The sequence below is a fragment of the Silurus meridionalis genome, chromosome 10 (assembly GCF_014805685.1).
Source record: "Silurus meridionalis isolate SWU-2019-XX chromosome 10, ASM1480568v1, whole genome shotgun sequence".
In the NCBI taxonomy this organism is placed as follows: Eukaryota; Metazoa; Chordata; class Actinopteri; order Siluriformes; family Siluridae; genus Silurus; species Silurus meridionalis.
In genome coordinates, this window is record NC_060893.1 from 20,185,112 (window position 1) to 20,201,581 (window position 16,470).

The 16,470-nt window shown below is 37.0% G+C and overlaps 1 protein-coding gene across 1 annotated transcript in view; it reads left to right on the forward strand.

Annotated features, from left to right (window-relative positions):
• The window catches only part of trpc3 (transient receptor potential cation channel, subfamily C, member 3), a 52,084-nt gene that overhangs the window by 23,745 nt on the left and 11,869 nt on the right, over positions 1–16,470 (forward strand). The window contains exons 4-8 of the mRNA XM_046858575.1: positions 3,654–3,818; positions 8,867–9,083; positions 11,042–11,275; positions 11,989–12,253; positions 13,754–13,949. Of these exons, the coding sequence (XP_046714531.1) occupies positions 3,654–3,818; positions 8,867–9,083; positions 11,042–11,275; positions 11,989–12,253; positions 13,754–13,949 (1,077 nt within the window). The remainder of the gene's footprint in view (positions 1–3,653; positions 3,819–8,866; positions 9,084–11,041; positions 11,276–11,988; positions 12,254–13,753; positions 13,950–16,470) is intronic.

The following is a 16,470-nucleotide window of genomic DNA, read 5'->3' on the forward strand; positions in this document are numbered from 1 at the left end:
TTTTGGAAATGTAAGAAGTAGAAAGTACAGATATTTGTACTGATAGTACTATAGTACTGATACCAAAAAATCTACATAAGAGAGGCGAGAGTGGAAATAATGAAAGAAAAATAACTATCATTTCAACCACAAATTTTTTTCTTTTGTGGCCAAAGGATCCATGGACCGGTACCAGTCGAGAGACTGGGGGGTGGTGACCCCTATTCTATATGGTGGCTGTTCAGCCTGGATCCATTCATTAGATAACAAAATTGGAAATTATTTTTGTATTATTATATTAATTAGGACTGTCGAAACGTGTTAACGCAAATTCATTTGAATGGCACATATTTTACTAACGTGCAATTAATGCAGCGTGCATTTCTGTTTGACCATTTTTATAACAAATATAAATAAATAGTTATAAAAGAAGAGCGAAATTAAAACCTTCTCACATTCATTTTACGACGTCCTTTCTTTACTCGGATATAAAAAATACCAAACATCAACTCCACAGAAAAATTATTTTAATCAGTAAACATTTGTTTGTAAGACAAAAACAAGATTACAATTATTAAAGCCCTTATACATAGCTTGTAGTGGCATACAAATCTATAACCAGTCACTTACAAATGAATTATTAGTCTTTTGCTCAGAACTATTTACTTCACTCAGCTTCATATTTTCTGGATAATTAAGCATATTTTGCAACACATCATTAATATATCAAGCAGCAATGGCCTATGGTAAGTAGGACAGATATGAATTTAACACCTATAATTCCCACTAGAAATACCCAATTAACCTACTACCTCAAATCAGGCCTTCATGTACACCAGAGAACAAAACTGTCACTATCCTTCTTTTGTGTATGCAGTGTTCTTACCTTTGTCCCAGAAACCGTAATTTACCTTTCCAACATGTAAAAAAGTCTTTACAATATCCTGAAGGAAATGGGTGAAGTCATTTCTTTAAGTAATTTCTGAAAATATATAAGTTTGATTGATTAGTTAATATAATGGATTTGGTGCAGTAAATGATAGGATTGTGTAAAAATGGATGTGTAAAAGGAAGGCAAGCCAATATTATTTTTTGTCTACAATTACAGCTACAAGGCTTCTGGGATATTTATCTCCCAACTTTCCCAACATGGATCCTAATCATTTGTCTATTTTTGCTTTAAAAATGGCTCACTCTCTGGCTGAGGTGATGAGATGAAGAGTAATTTTCACATCTTGCCCACAGATTCTCAATGAGATTGAGGTATCAGTGAGATAACACTTGACAGACTCATTCTAACACATTCAGATAGATGTTTTGAATCACCCTAATGTAGATTTTGGTCCTTGTTTTGTTGGAAGGTGAAGCTCCATCTAAATCTAAAGTCCCTAGGATTGCCCTATATTTGACTTTTCCCTCTATCCTGACAAGTTTATATGCCCTGTTGATGAAAAGCTTCCACAAAACTTCCACAGAACTCCTCATCCAATCACTGGCTTTTCATGATGACCTCTTTTAGGTAAATGTCGATTATTTGAATTGTTTTTTCTAATGAATCACTCACTAATTTTTTACACTCAGATGCTGATGATCCTCACTATGATGATGATGATGAGTGGCATGGTGACATTCCTTTCATTTTTTGCATAACACTATTTGTAAACTACATGTTATCAATGGTTTACACTTTCTCCTTTGAACCAAATTCAGTTCATCGTTGTCCTAAGTTTCTTCATTCTGGCCTCTAGAGTCTTTTTATCAGGCAAAAGTCTAATCTCACTCTCCACTCCAAGTGTGCATTTTGAGGAAATAGTCCAGCTTGGGGTCCAAGCACAGTCCAATCACAAACACTGAGAAGTCTCTTTAAACAACATTAAAGTCTCCGCTGTTCTACAGATCCACCACTAAATCCATCACACTAAAATGAGGTCAGATCTGTTAATGGGATTATTATGGCAGCACTCTGTTTCCCTGACAGTCCCACTTAACATGCAAATGACCATCTATCCTTTCACCCATTCTACTCACTTTCATTGGAGCCCTTTTTATTAATTTTCTCAGTAAAATACCATTACTAGATAAAGCATAAAGAAGGAAGAGTAGCATTTGCATTTAGTTGATAAACAATATATAAAGAACTGTTTCGCTAGGCAATTTAGTGAGCGATAAAACGCATACGACTCTCTGTAACAGTAAATTAATCAACAGTGTGGTGGTGTGACGCAGCTCTATGCAAAGCAGAGTTTACTGATACTACTCAGAAATTAACTATATTCATCTCTGTGCCTGATTCCCTTTTTTTTACCACAGCTTTATCACAAAGTCAATACTTTTTTGTGTTTTAAGGAATAACAGGTCACAACCCCAATTCCAAAAAGGTTGTGACACTGTGTAAAATGTAAATAAAAACAGAATGCAATGATTTGCAGATCACATAAATCCATATTCTATTCACGATAAAATTCAAAACACACCTCAATGGTTATACTGACAATATATACCATTTTAATGAAAAAATTAGGTCTTTTTGAAGTTGATGGCTGCAACAGGTGTCAAAAAAGTTTGGACAGGACCATGTTTACTGCTGTGTAACATCACGTCATCTGAGAACTGAGGAGACCAGTTGCTAATGTTTTGAAAGAGAAATGTGTATGAAACATCCATTCTGGTGTTCTTTGTTGTGTTTTTTGTTTCATTATGCACCAAATGTTTTTGGATCATGTTTACATGCACCTTCTTCTTTTAATGATTGAGATTTAATCTGCATTTCTGGATGTCATGGAAAACTGTGTTCACAGACAATCATTTCTGGAGGTGTTAATCAACCCATGCGGTGATTTCCATTACAGAATCATATTCAACCGTTTTGCAATTTTATGTTGAGAATCATTATTCTCAAATAGTTCTGAAGGATTGGTGAAGCTCTGCCCATCTTTACTTCTGAGAGACTCTGCCTCTCTAAGATACAACCTTTATACCCAATCATCTTATTGACCAGTTGTCAATTAGACTAATTAGTTGCAAAATGTTTCACCAACTGTTTAATTTTAATCACACTTTTTCCAGTCTTTCGTTGCCCCATTCCAACTTCCAACAGAGTTGTGTTGCAGCCATCAAATTCAAAATTACCGTATTTTTTTATGTTTAAACATTTATTTTCTATTGTGAATAAAATAGTGCTACATGAGAATTGCATTGTTTTTATTTGCATTTTTCCAACATGTCCCAACTTTTCTAGAATTGGGGTTATAATATTTTAACACCTGTAACAAATATAACAATGCAGCATTCCATGTTACCATGAACCTGCAAAGCTCTTCATCCTTAAGACTCTCATGTGTTGGAAAACCTCTGACATTTACAAGACACTGATACCGGAGACTCCTTTCATAAATGCTTCTTCCATAAATCCACATCTATATGTAGAAAACACTATCTAAACAATGATACTTATTTTCATTGCTATAGTAATAATAATGCAAAGACTGATGTGACATATGAAAATGAACCAACAGCTTCAAAACAGAAACAAGAATCTGTCATGCAGATATTATAATAGAGTAATATAAAGTAATTTCAAAAAAATTTAATTATGAATCTGTGTCATCTAACAGTGAAGCAACTTTTAGTTTGAAAGCTTTTTTCTAACATCTGCACATTTCTTTTTTCCTCAGTTTGTGGCTCATCCTAACTGTCAGCAACAGTTATTGACTATCTGGTATGAGAACCTGTCTGGTCTGAGAGAGCAGCCCATCGCTGTGAAGTGTCTGGTGGTACTGGTGGCAGCTTTAGGCCTCCCACTGCTGGCTGTGGGGTATTGGTTCGCTCCATGCAGCAAGGTAAAGTGCCACAAATTAACATTTGAAAAGTAACATGTTCTGTTCATTACTTAGAAATGGATTTCCCAGAGATCCCAGTCCATTTTGATGTTTTTGTCAGTATAGCTAATAAATGGCTAGATGTGCAACAATGTGCAAGACTCACATGGACACTATGATGGTAAAGACTGTCAGAATTGTTCCAAAATAGGTAGTAAACTACGTTTACTCTGTACAGCTCTCTACGGCTGTAATCACCTTCACCCGTATATTGTTCTGTCTTGGTAAGCACCCTGTGTAAGTTTTGATCTCTATGTCTATTTGTCTATATGTAAGTTTTGTTGGTGTTATGTGTGTGTTCCACAGCCTAGCCATTATTCTGCTGTTTTTTGAGAATATCTAATGTTTATGTTCTTAGTTTCTCTGTGTTGTTCTTTGATTTTATATATTTGTATGTTTGTTTGTTTAATACGTATTCATACATTTTTTTATTAAATTGTATCCGTCACCCATCTCCTGAATTGCATGCTAATGATTAACGTCACGGTTAGTATTTGTATGAAAGAATAAAAAATTCCAAAAGATTTTTAGATGTACTGTACACTGAGGGGAGAGGAAACGTGGCAATGAATAGAATCAGTTTTCTTGATACCTGATTGTTTTTAACTTGTTTGAACCTTTTTTAAAGTTTCTTGTAGAGAAAATCTGGACTATTTTACATAAAGCACAACATTAGATTTTTAGTTGTATTGCAGTAAAGCGTTTAATAATAAGCAGGTGTATGTCATTTTGTGTATGCAGGTCTTTTAACTGTCTAGATCAGACAGTGATTTCTAAATCATAGAAATGAAAAAATGCCTTTATTTGTTTGTTGGTTGTTGTTTTTTTATAATCACATGCTATAATCACATGACCTACTCTTGCAGATCTGTCACTAAGAGATAAAAATGACAAGATGACATACAGTAGAGGGGCTAATGAGAATTACCCTTTACATTTAACCTAAAACTCAAACACCTGATTTCTCGACAAGGTCAGCCAGTGATGACATGCATTAAACAGAATGTATATGAGCAAATTGGGACAATCGAATGAATCCTAAGCCAATATAGCATTCGGGTTGTGAATCGAAGGTTAAACTTTACTGTGTTGTTAACAAAGGCGCAGAATTGTTACATTATTATTAAATTAAATTAAATTATTATTAAATTAAATTATTATTAAATTAAATTAAATTATTATTAAATTATTTTGATACATTTTGACTTCATGTTTTGTTCAAACAAACTTAAAAAACTTGATATGTTACTTTTACATGATGCGAGTAAGAGGAGAAATGTGTAATCATGCATGGCTTCTTGGATTTCAAAAGTGTAACTCCATTAAGCAGCCATGGGACTGTCTTGGATCACAGCATGTGCTAATGTAATCATCTGCTTGCAAATGGACCATAACTTCATCGAGTTGTTGTTGTTGCTGTTGCAATAAAGGTCAACATTTTAATCCAATACATTTCAGTTTTCTACACTGGTGGGAAAAACAAACTTTAGTTGTTTTTATTTTTAATCCTCCTGGCAATGGTTGATATTTAAAGATGAAGGATGAAGTCATGCCTTTAATGAATAGCTGGCAATGTTCATTATACGTCTGTGCCGTATGTATGATTACTGCAAAACAAATGTAATAATGTAACTTTGATACATACACCTGAATCAGAACAATCCGAAAAGGAAGCCATTGTAATAAAATGATGCATAAGCATTTATTTTCTATGTGTGTTATAAGATTTCAATGGCACGTATCAAAGCAACAGCACAATGCAACGCAACAACTTTTTACTCATTGACTCATCAATATGGCATCCAGAATGGTTGCTTCATACTTTTGTGCAAAGAGGGATAATTTTCATAAACTGGTCTGGAACAGTTTTGGGCAGTTCTGGACATAATGGCAGAAATTGCACTTGTTTAAAAGTGTAACGTGGCCTTCATGTGGTGTAAAGAAGAGGATGATTTTTAATCCGAGACCGGACCTCGACAGAATCAACAGGCACGTGGAAATTGAGTTATCGCAGCTGTTCTCTGGTAATGAGAAGCAGAGCTATCTATGTTGGGCGCGGCAGTTCGAGGTCCGAGGGAGAGGCTCTGCATCCTATAATTATAAACTGGTGAGGATTCTGACGACATGCTTCAGCAAAGCAGCATTTCTTCTGTGAGACAGTCTTCTTTAAGCTGATTATACAGCAGTAAAATAGAGACTCAAGGAGGCTTTCAGGCAGCGGCAATTGATAAATCGCTTTAGAGTCAGCCTATCAGCACGCCCTTGTGCTCCGCGGGAAAGTTTGGAGGTGTACAGTATGTGGTGGGGATCGGCAGGTTAGTAGACGAGGTTTTTCCCGAATTTGGAGACGAGGCACAAAAAGAGGAAAAGTTTTGTCATTTCATGGCTGGGACTTTCTAATGAGAAATCATGCTTAATTGAACCTCAGCTGTGCTAAGCTACAACTGAGGACATCTTAGTTCCTCACCTTACTAGCAAAGACTTTGTCCCCAGGTGCTGCAATGTATTGCTGGCCACTGCTATGAACTTACCACCACTCAGTAATTCTTTTGTGCCCTCTTTTGTGCCTGTTAAAGTGTGCTTACCTTATGCAGCTCGCTTAAGGATATCCTTAAGCGAGCTGGATCCTTAAGCGAGCTGTTGGATATCCAGAACTCAGTGCGGCAGATTCTTTCTAGTTGTTGCTCACAAGGAAAGGCACAGTTCACAATGGACTTACAAAAGCACGGATCTTAAATCCTACTGGCAGGACGTTTTATTAAAACAAAACATGCACCTGGGTGAGTTTTACCCAGTTGATGACTGATGTTTAGATGTTCCATGCTCCAGTGGATATAGCAGTGTTCTCTTTCAGTAGTACGCCTCCTGTGTCGATGAGTCACCTATTTCTGAGTCTGAGAAAGCTGCACTTTCGTATTGTTGTCAGAGTACAATGCCATCTTTAGCTTGTCCAAATGGAATGCCGGGAGATGTTAACTTGTGAAACATCACATCGGAACAGGTGAACAAGCTCCGTACATCTCTTGAAAAGCGTGTTGAAATAGAGAAACAGGTGGCTGGCCTGATAGCAGATGGCATTATTGGGGAGAGCTGTAGTCCCTGGGTGTCACTGGTTGTTTTAGTAAAGAAAAAATGTGGCACCTGGCGTTTTTGTGTCGACAACAGACTCTTAAACAGCTTGACTATTAAAGACTCCTCTGCCTCGTGTGGATGACACATTGGATGCGTTTAGCATGCTGGACTTCTCTAACGGTTACTGACTTGTGGAAGTTGCAGAGGAGGACTGAGAAAATACAGCCTTTACTGTGGGGTAGGTGGCACAGCTGCTTGGTATATCTCGCTGACATTTTGATTTAAAACAAAACATTTTCAGAACATCTGTTGATCCTTAGCGAGGTGTTTTCAAGAATCCAATCTGCTAGTTTCAGAATGAATACAGGTAAAAGCCACCTTGCCAGAGATCATGTGTTTTTTCTGTGTCATGTAGTCTCTCGAAAGGGTCTTTAGCCTGATCCTAAGAATGCTGAGAAAGAACTGGTCAGTTCCCCATTGTATTTCTGAAGTGAGAGCCTTTGTGGGACTATGTTCTTATTACAGACACTTTGTAAAGGACTTTTATAAACTTGCTGCCTCGTTGAAACAACTCTTTCGGAAATAATGTTCCATTAGTGTGGACGCCTGAATGTGACACATCATTTACCCTTTTGAAAGGTTTGTTGTCATTTGACCCAGTAATGATATTTCCTGACTTTAGCCTTTTAAAATTTACACTGATGCATCCAACTTGGCAGTCGGTGCAGTTCTTACTCATGACAGAGATGGACTGCATATGCCAGCCGGACGTTAAATTTCACACAGAGGTGTTGGTCCACCTCTGATCGTGAGTTGTGGGCTGTTATGTGGGCAGTACGGGAATTTAAGCATTACTTGCTTCATTTACCATTATTACAGACCATCGTCTGCTCTTTGTCCATTGATGCTAAACCAACAGGTAGAAGAGGGAGATGGACCCTGGAGCTTGACCCTTTGAATTGGGTTATTGTACACGAAAATGGACAATGTCATAAGAATGCATTTATGCTTTATTTCTGCCCTGAGTTGTCCGGAGAGCCCAGTGGTAAGGGGGTACTGGAAGTGAATGTGGTCAGTTCTAATCACACAGACACTGATGTTCCATGTTCCTCTAAAGTCACTGATTCTACTGGTGACAGGGCTGCTGTGAACTCACTCAAACAGCGAGTCTCATATTAATACTTTTATAACTTTTATAACTATTAAGACTGTGTTAGGCTGGGTGGCTCAATCCAAAAAACCGTTCAGGTGGAGGTTACTAGGAGCCTGTATGTATGAGAGGTTTGGATGCCCTTGTTTACTGTTTTCTTTCTTATGTGTTCAGGCGAACCCTGCAGGAACACTCAATCACAAAAGTAATCTATGGAATTCCTTAAAATGCTCAAAAATCTACTCAAAAAAGCTTTTTTTCCAAAAAGGAGGTGGTACAGATACCACACGTTCATGTAGAAGGGATTACAACATACAAACTTAGAATGAGCACTTGACAGACAAGGAGTTCAAACAAACTGACCACCACAACTTATCAAACTGAGAGATATAAAGGACCACCAAAATTCCATTTTATTTTAACTGTCACTTTTCAATTTTGGTATTTGGTATTTTCAATTATTTTATTTGTTAATATAGTAAATCTCCTGCCTACCTATCATATAACATCTTCCAACTGGAAAGGTAAAGGCTAATATGTACCTCATTCAAGACTAGTGTAGCCAGCTAACATCAGTGTAACACACTAGGAGTGAAGCACTATCCAGCCCATTCATCATACATAAACTAATTAAAACTAACAGTTGACTAGTGTCACCGTAATTGTCAGGGAAGAAGTAAAAACATAACCCTCCCATTGCTTAAGGCAATGGTGTATATCAATGCTGTATATATAGAACACCATGTCAATGAGCAAATATCTAACATTTCTGTGTAAATATTTCCAGCTGGGTAAAGTCCTACGCAGTCCCTTCATGAAGTTTGTGGCACATGCTGCTTCCTTCATCATCTTCCTCTGCCTGCTGGTCTTTAATGCGTCTGACCGGTTTGAGGGCATTACAACTCTGCCCAATGTCACGGTTACAGACTACCCACTGCAGATCTTCAGAGTGAAGACCACCCGCTTCTCATGGACCGAGATCCTCATCATGGTGTGGGTGGCAGGTAGGAGGGTATCTCCGTCAATCTCACTCTTTTCAAATTTTTTTTTCAAATCTTTAGTGTTATATTTATTATTTGTCTCGAAAGATTAAAATTATAGTCACTTTAAATCCATACAAATGTCTTCAGACCGATCCAAATTCTAAACACCAACGGGAGATTTTAGATTCATGTGTAAAACTCTTTAAACTTGAATCATTTGAACGTCAACCGAGTGACTATCTAACCCTAACCCTAACTCAGTCCATGAAACTTGCCACAGTGCATTGGAGTCAATAAACTAGATGTTTCACCACTCACCATTCAAGTCAAGTCAAGAAGCTTTTATTGCCATTTTAACCATATATTGCTGACGCAGAACACAGTAAAATGAGACAACGTTCCTCCGGAACCCTGGTGCTACATAAAACAACATAGAGCTACATTACACAACATAGAGCTACATAACAGAACACAGAGTTGAGAACTAAAGTAAGTGTCTTCACCACATAAAGTGCATTGTGTGCAACCTGGTGCAAACAGTGCAGACAAAGACAGTGCAAACAGACAACACAAGACAGTGTGGGACAGATACACAAAATAGTGCCAACCAGTAAACCGACTGTATAAAATATTATACAGTACAATGTGTAAAAGAGAAAACTATAAACAAGAGTGTACTTGTAAACATGAACACAATGTTGTGTAAAAACATCAATAGCAGCAATCAGAGGGCCCTCACTGGTTCAAATATTTAGGATTATAACACAACCTGGGTCTCCTTGACTAATCGATTTTTCCGCTGATAGACAATTGATGCATTTAGCGATCAGTATTATAAATACATTTCAAAATAAACCCAGTTCGCTCCCCACTGTGCATTACACTGTTCAGTGTAGTGTGACAAATTAGCGCATTTATTACATCTGGCAGCTTGTGTACTGCATGGAAATGATCATCCATTAGAAAAGTCATCATGTTGAGTGACCCACACTGAACACACTCCACGCTAATTCCATTTCCAGGCCTGTTGCGGTTGGCTTGTCCTTGAGTGTGTCATGAATGAATTAGTTCATTTCTATTACATGTCTGTCGCAGTGGCCTTGAATGTGTGCGATTTTCTGTCTCGTTCTGTCTTGGCTAATCGGTTAATTAGGCCCAGTGAAAAATAAGGGAATGTCCTTTGGGGGTAGCTTCCTAGTGTCTGTACATTTTAGTCTGGTATTAGAATTCCCTTGGACATTTTTTCTTGGCATTGTACCTAAACGATATTCCCATTAATATTCAATACCAGCCCGCTAACGGTTATTAATATTCATTAGTCTGCCAATAGTGATCTCAACACATACTGTAGAGAACAATTTTATATCACTGTATAATCTAACATCTTTGAAAACAGTGTTTTGAAACTGTCCGAAATTTGTTAATTCATTGTTGGATATAACCATTATTTCATAGAACAAGATCATGAGGTCGTAAGTTCAAATCCCAGCCACACCAAGCTGCTACTCTGGGGTCCCTGAGCAATGATTCACTGTAGATAAGGGGGTCTGACAAATAGCATAAATGTAAATGTAAGCTGAGCTACAACAAGTTGGGACACCAGTTTTACAATCACCATAAATAACATTATTTCTGCAGTCAGCAACTTGCTGAGCAAGCACTCATGTTTACAATTACATATGATTCGTAAAATTACCCGTTTCCTTTCTTTATAACATTCCCATCCTGTTCACTTCTAATAGAAAATGCCTTATTGTAAAAAAAAAAAAAAAAAAACACACACAAGAAGGCATTCATTTATAATCAGAATAAATAGTCACTTAAAACTCCATCAAAGAAAGAACCTTTCAAATAAACCTCAATCCCAACCACCTCAATTGTCTACAGAGCGTCCTCAGTGACTGAGAGAGAGAGATAAGAGAAAGATCAATGGACTTCACATTGTTTAATGGTTCAGATGCTGTTCCTCCGTCTCACAGGCATGATGTGGTCGGAGTGTAAGGAGCTTTGGACAGAAGGGCCAAGGGAATACATCCTGCAGCTGTGGAATGTTCTGGACTTTGGCATGCTGTCCATCTTCATCGCAGCATTCACCGCCCGGTTCTTTGCCTTCCTGCAGGCCATGAAAGCGCAGGAGTATGTGGACGAGAACGTCCATGCCGCTGACCTCTCAATGGTCACACTACCACCCAACATCAAATACTTTACCTACGGTGAGCATCAATCTTCCATTGATTACGTGACTGTTTTCTCTATTGCATACAAGTAATATGAGGTCCATTTGAAGGTCAGGATGCATGTTTTATTTTTATTCATTCATTTTGCTGTTGTGGTAAAATAATGTCAGATAAAAATCACCTTACAGAAAACATGTACGTATCACATTATAGGTTTCAGTTGCTTAAAAACCAACACTCTGTTTATTGTTTTAATATTGTAATTGTATATTGTAATATTGTTCTTTGACGCTTTCATTTAGGGAGGTCATCATTCTGAATGGTCAGATTGAACCTGACCTATAGCGTGCTGTTATTAATAAAATGATAAGCAGTAGAACAAATGCCTTAATCACCATACATTTTATAAACCTGTGACTTGAACTATAGTCAGCACTACTCCCAAAGCTGACTTTTTATTTCTCATATACACTTTTCATGAAATTGCCCAAAAACCTGCATCTGCACCAATTGATCCATTGAGATGGCAATATTTAGTCGCTGACATTTAAAAAACTTTGTACATATGGTGACAACTTTGTATTTTTAAATGAGAAACCTTTCCACAACAAACTTTACCAGTGTTGACCCTAAAATCAGCATTGATTAGATAATATACGATATACGAATAATATACAATTATTATAATGTGTAGATTTCACAGTAGGAGTAGACAAGCCAATATTTTTTGTAATTGTATATCTCTATAGCACGAGATAAGTGGCTTCCCTCAGACCCTCAGCTCATCTCAGAGGGCCTGTACGCCATCGCTGTTGTCCTGAGCTTCTCACGCATTGCCTACATTCTCCCAGCCAATGAGAGCTTCGGCCCTCTGCAGATCTCTTTGGGACGCACTGTGAAGGACATCTTCAAGTTCATGGTTCTCTTCATCATGGTCTTCCTTGCATTTATGATCGGAATGTTCATCCTCTACTCCTACTACCTGGGAGCTAAGGTTAACTCTGCCTTTACCACGTGAGTTACAATCAATCACTCAATCCTTCTGATGTACTGCAGATGAATTGCGTTAGGACTGTCAAATTCACCAATTAATGGTCCATGATCTATTTTTGTCAAGTGTCATTTAGACTAGAACAAAAAGTAATCTTTCCATGTGTACATGTAGATGAAATTAAAAAAGGGTACATTCTGAATACACAGGCTGAACATTAATCACCTACAAATCACCCCCCCTCCCCCCATTGAACAAATTTTTCAGTGTAACTAAAATACATTTCATTATGAAGTACTATATATAATGGAGTTAACTGGGAAATGGGATTATACATAAAATCCTTAGTTTGCTCATAAAAAATTACACCATACATCATAATACGCTCAGCGTTTATTGATCTATTTTTCTCCTATTACAGTAACAGAGATTAGCTGTTTTTCATTCCACACTGAAAGAAACTGCTTAGTGAATATCTCAGTAGCTCATTGTTTTTTTTGTTAAATTCATTTAATTATACAAAGTGGAGTATATTTCAAGCGTATAATTCCAATGATATACAATGAAGCTCTATTTTTGTGAATAAATTGTTGATTGAATTACAAATAAACTACAAATGACATAAGTAAAGCTCATTTATATGATTTTAACTTGGAGGTTTTGAATGTGGTTGTTCTTATTCAGAGTTTCAGTAGCCACTAACAGTAACAACTGTTTATTAATTTTATTTAGTTAAACATACTTTATCTGAATAAACAAGCAAAAACGAAATAATCTACAATTTACTAAAGGTAAAGGTTGTTTCTCCGCTGTATCTTCATTTAATGGACCAATCCTGAGCCATGAAGTATATGTTCAACAACGCCACATTTAAAACAGGGTGAGAGCAGGAAATCTGAAGCCAATTAAGTATAAGACCTATAAGACCGTTTCAGCCAAGTTTGCTCACACAATGCAACTCGAGCATCAATTTGGATGGAGAAAGCCAGGACTAAGTGTGAGGTTGACCAACCAAAGAGCTCATTTCATGCTGTAGGTCATCTCCTCCAGGGATACAGTCTCGCTAAAGAGTGCAGGAAGGAATGAATCACATTCTCAAGCAAAACTGTGTGTGTGTGTGTGTGTGTGTGTGTGTGTGTGTGTGTGTGTGTGTGTGTGTGTTGTGTGTGCTCATGTGTGCAGTTACCTCAGGTCTAGTAATTCCATCAGGAGAGCTCTAGGACACCAAGCAGATTTGCTTCACAGTCATTTCATGTTCATCAGTCCCCCACAGTATTTTGTTAGAATTGTTCATTTTGACTGAAACTTGGTTCCTGGTTTTAATATATCACCATGTGTAAAGGGAGAATGTTAAGCTTTAACGACAAAATAAATTCTCATTACATTGACTTTATTGAACAAACTTAATTGACATAGAACTATGTAATAGAATCTATTAGGTTACACTTCAAGGAGGAAAAAAATCTAGGCTACATATTCAGTAATAAACATATCTGCCTTTTTCTTGATCTTTGTTTCTACAGAGTTGAGGAAAGCTTTAAAACTTTGTTTTGGTCCATATTTGGTTTGTCTGAAGTCTCCTCCGTGGTCCTGAAGTACGACCATAAGTTCATTGAGAACATCGGCTACGTCCTGTACGGGATATATAACGTAACTATGGTGGTGGTTCTACTGAACATGCTCATCGCTATGATCAACAGCTCCTACCAGGAGATAGAGGTGAGTCCGGGAAGTCTGTTATTCACAATTAGGTACAGTTAAATGGAAAGTTTTGCAAAAACACTATATGGCAAAAGGTTTGTGGACACCTGACTGTAAGATTGGTGTGTGCTTTGCCGAACATCCCATTCCCCATTTGCTGTTATAATAACCTCAGTTTTCTGGGCAGATGTTCAGATAGATTTAGGAGTGTCAGGTAGGTGACATGAGGTGGCCTGGGGTGCAGTCAGAATTCCAATTCATCCCAATGGTGATCAGTAGGGTTAAGGAGAGCTCTATAGAGCTATATAGAGAACTTTACATAACACACACACTCTCACTCAACTGTGTTACTGAACTATACAACCTGAACTCAACACACACTCAATACTCGTCTCGCTCCATTCCACCACCATTTATTTATTATTTATATTTTTAATCGTATTACACTGTTTACATGCTGTTTTTCGCACCTCTCGACTGCTGTTTTTGCACTGCATTGTGTTTCTGTTTACTTTGTTCGTAGTCCTTTATTGTCCTCCTTTGCACAGTACTGTATAATCAGGGTATAGTAGGTTTACTAGTCAGCAGTATTTTGTGTTATGTGTATTTGTCCTACACTGTCTTGTGTTTTCTGTCTGCGCTGTTTTTGTCTGCTGTTGTCTGTATGTAGCTCTATGTTGGTTTATGCAGCACCAGGGTTCTAGAGGAACGTTGTCTCATTTCACTGTGTACTGGGACAGCAATATATAGTAGAAATGACAATAAAAGCTTCTTGACTTGACTTGACTTTACTATACCAGGCCACTCAAGGTCTTCCGCTCCGACCCATGTAAATCATATCTCCATGCACAGGGATATTGTTAGGATGGAACAGGTTTGGATCTTCTAGTTTAAGTGAAATGAAATGTTATGCCTCCAACTTTGTGGTAACCGTTTTGGGAAGAACCACATATGGTTGGTCAGGTGTCCAAATGCTTTTGTCCATATAGTGTACTTGGGTAAAACAAGACATTTAATTTATGGCAATTTTGTGCGTTACACAGATTATCAAATGATCACTTGACATATATTGTGCATTTATAACACAACATTGTATTTATGTTCATGTATATTGATAACGAATAAAATAATAATATAAGACATTGACGAATTGAAGTTTGGAACGGCGAGTGTTGTTTATTAAAGTAGTATATGCAATGAAAGAGTGAATTGTTACACAGGTAATAAATATCAAGCCACATGTTGAAGGGAAGCTTGTTAATTAAAATGAGTTATGCACAAGTCTGTGGAATTCCCCAATCTGATTAGTCCGAATGTGATTAATTATCTTTAACAGCAGCTCTGAGGGACGGGGAGACATGAAAACAAATCACGGGTTTACATTAACACGCTTGTTCATATGCATTACTGTTTCTGTAAGTACTTACTCACGGGGATTTGGATTGATGACGCTCTTTAAAAAATGAAGTTCAATAATGAGTGGATTGAAAGTGGTGAAGCTTAATGTAAAGAGATGTTTATATCATATTTATGGACAGAAGGAGTCTCCAGCATGTGCGTGCATGCATGTGCATTTTTTTTTCTGTTTTCTACAATGTAAGCAGTAGATAAAAGTAAGTATAGAGACTGTCTCATAGAGCATAAGTGATTATTATTATTATTATAAGTGATTACATGTGTAGGGGGGCATAATACAAGGTGCGTTCAAGTCAAAATGGGACTTTTGAGTTAATAAAAGAAAAGAAATATTTTAAGTGAAAACTCACTGTACTGTGCTTGAAGTTCTTCAGTGGATATTCACAGTTTTTCCACTTTCGTTCACAATAAAGCTTTACCACACGCTGTTCCATGCACGCACCAACACTACCATCCTTGGACTGGTGTGCGCCACCTATGAGTAATAGGACACAATAGCCACTTACTACTGTATGTAGCACTGCATCTACTTTTATACCTGTAAAATGTAAAGCCCTATTTTTATTTGCACACCCTCGTAATAATAAAAGCCATGGACATTAAGTTAATATTTCCTTTAAAAATACTTTCAGAAATACTAAATATCTAATCATTATATAAATCTTATATTTCATGTTTCTCATATGCTGTTGCTCATCTATGAACCATGTCACGTGTTTGTTTGTGCATCTGGTTCGCATTCACATAGTTGAATTACTAAATATGCTCCTACATGTGTATTATTTTACTGTGCACTCCACCAATATAAATAAATATATATCAGAGGGAATATACTGTACATTAAATTGGTATATTTTACTCCTAAGTATTCATAGCTGTATACAATTTTTCACATTCTTCTAAGCTCATAATCACCAAAGGGTGCCAATAATATTGGAGAGCACTATATGTTGTAAATTCAATGTAATTCCTCATTTTACATTTTTACTTTTTATTTCATTTCTTGTTATTCCGATTTATCTTTTATTCCATATATATTTCACAGACCAGTCAGTAATAGCATTATACTGCATGTTGTACTGTGTACGGATATTTATGTAACAAATAATATCCAGATTAACGA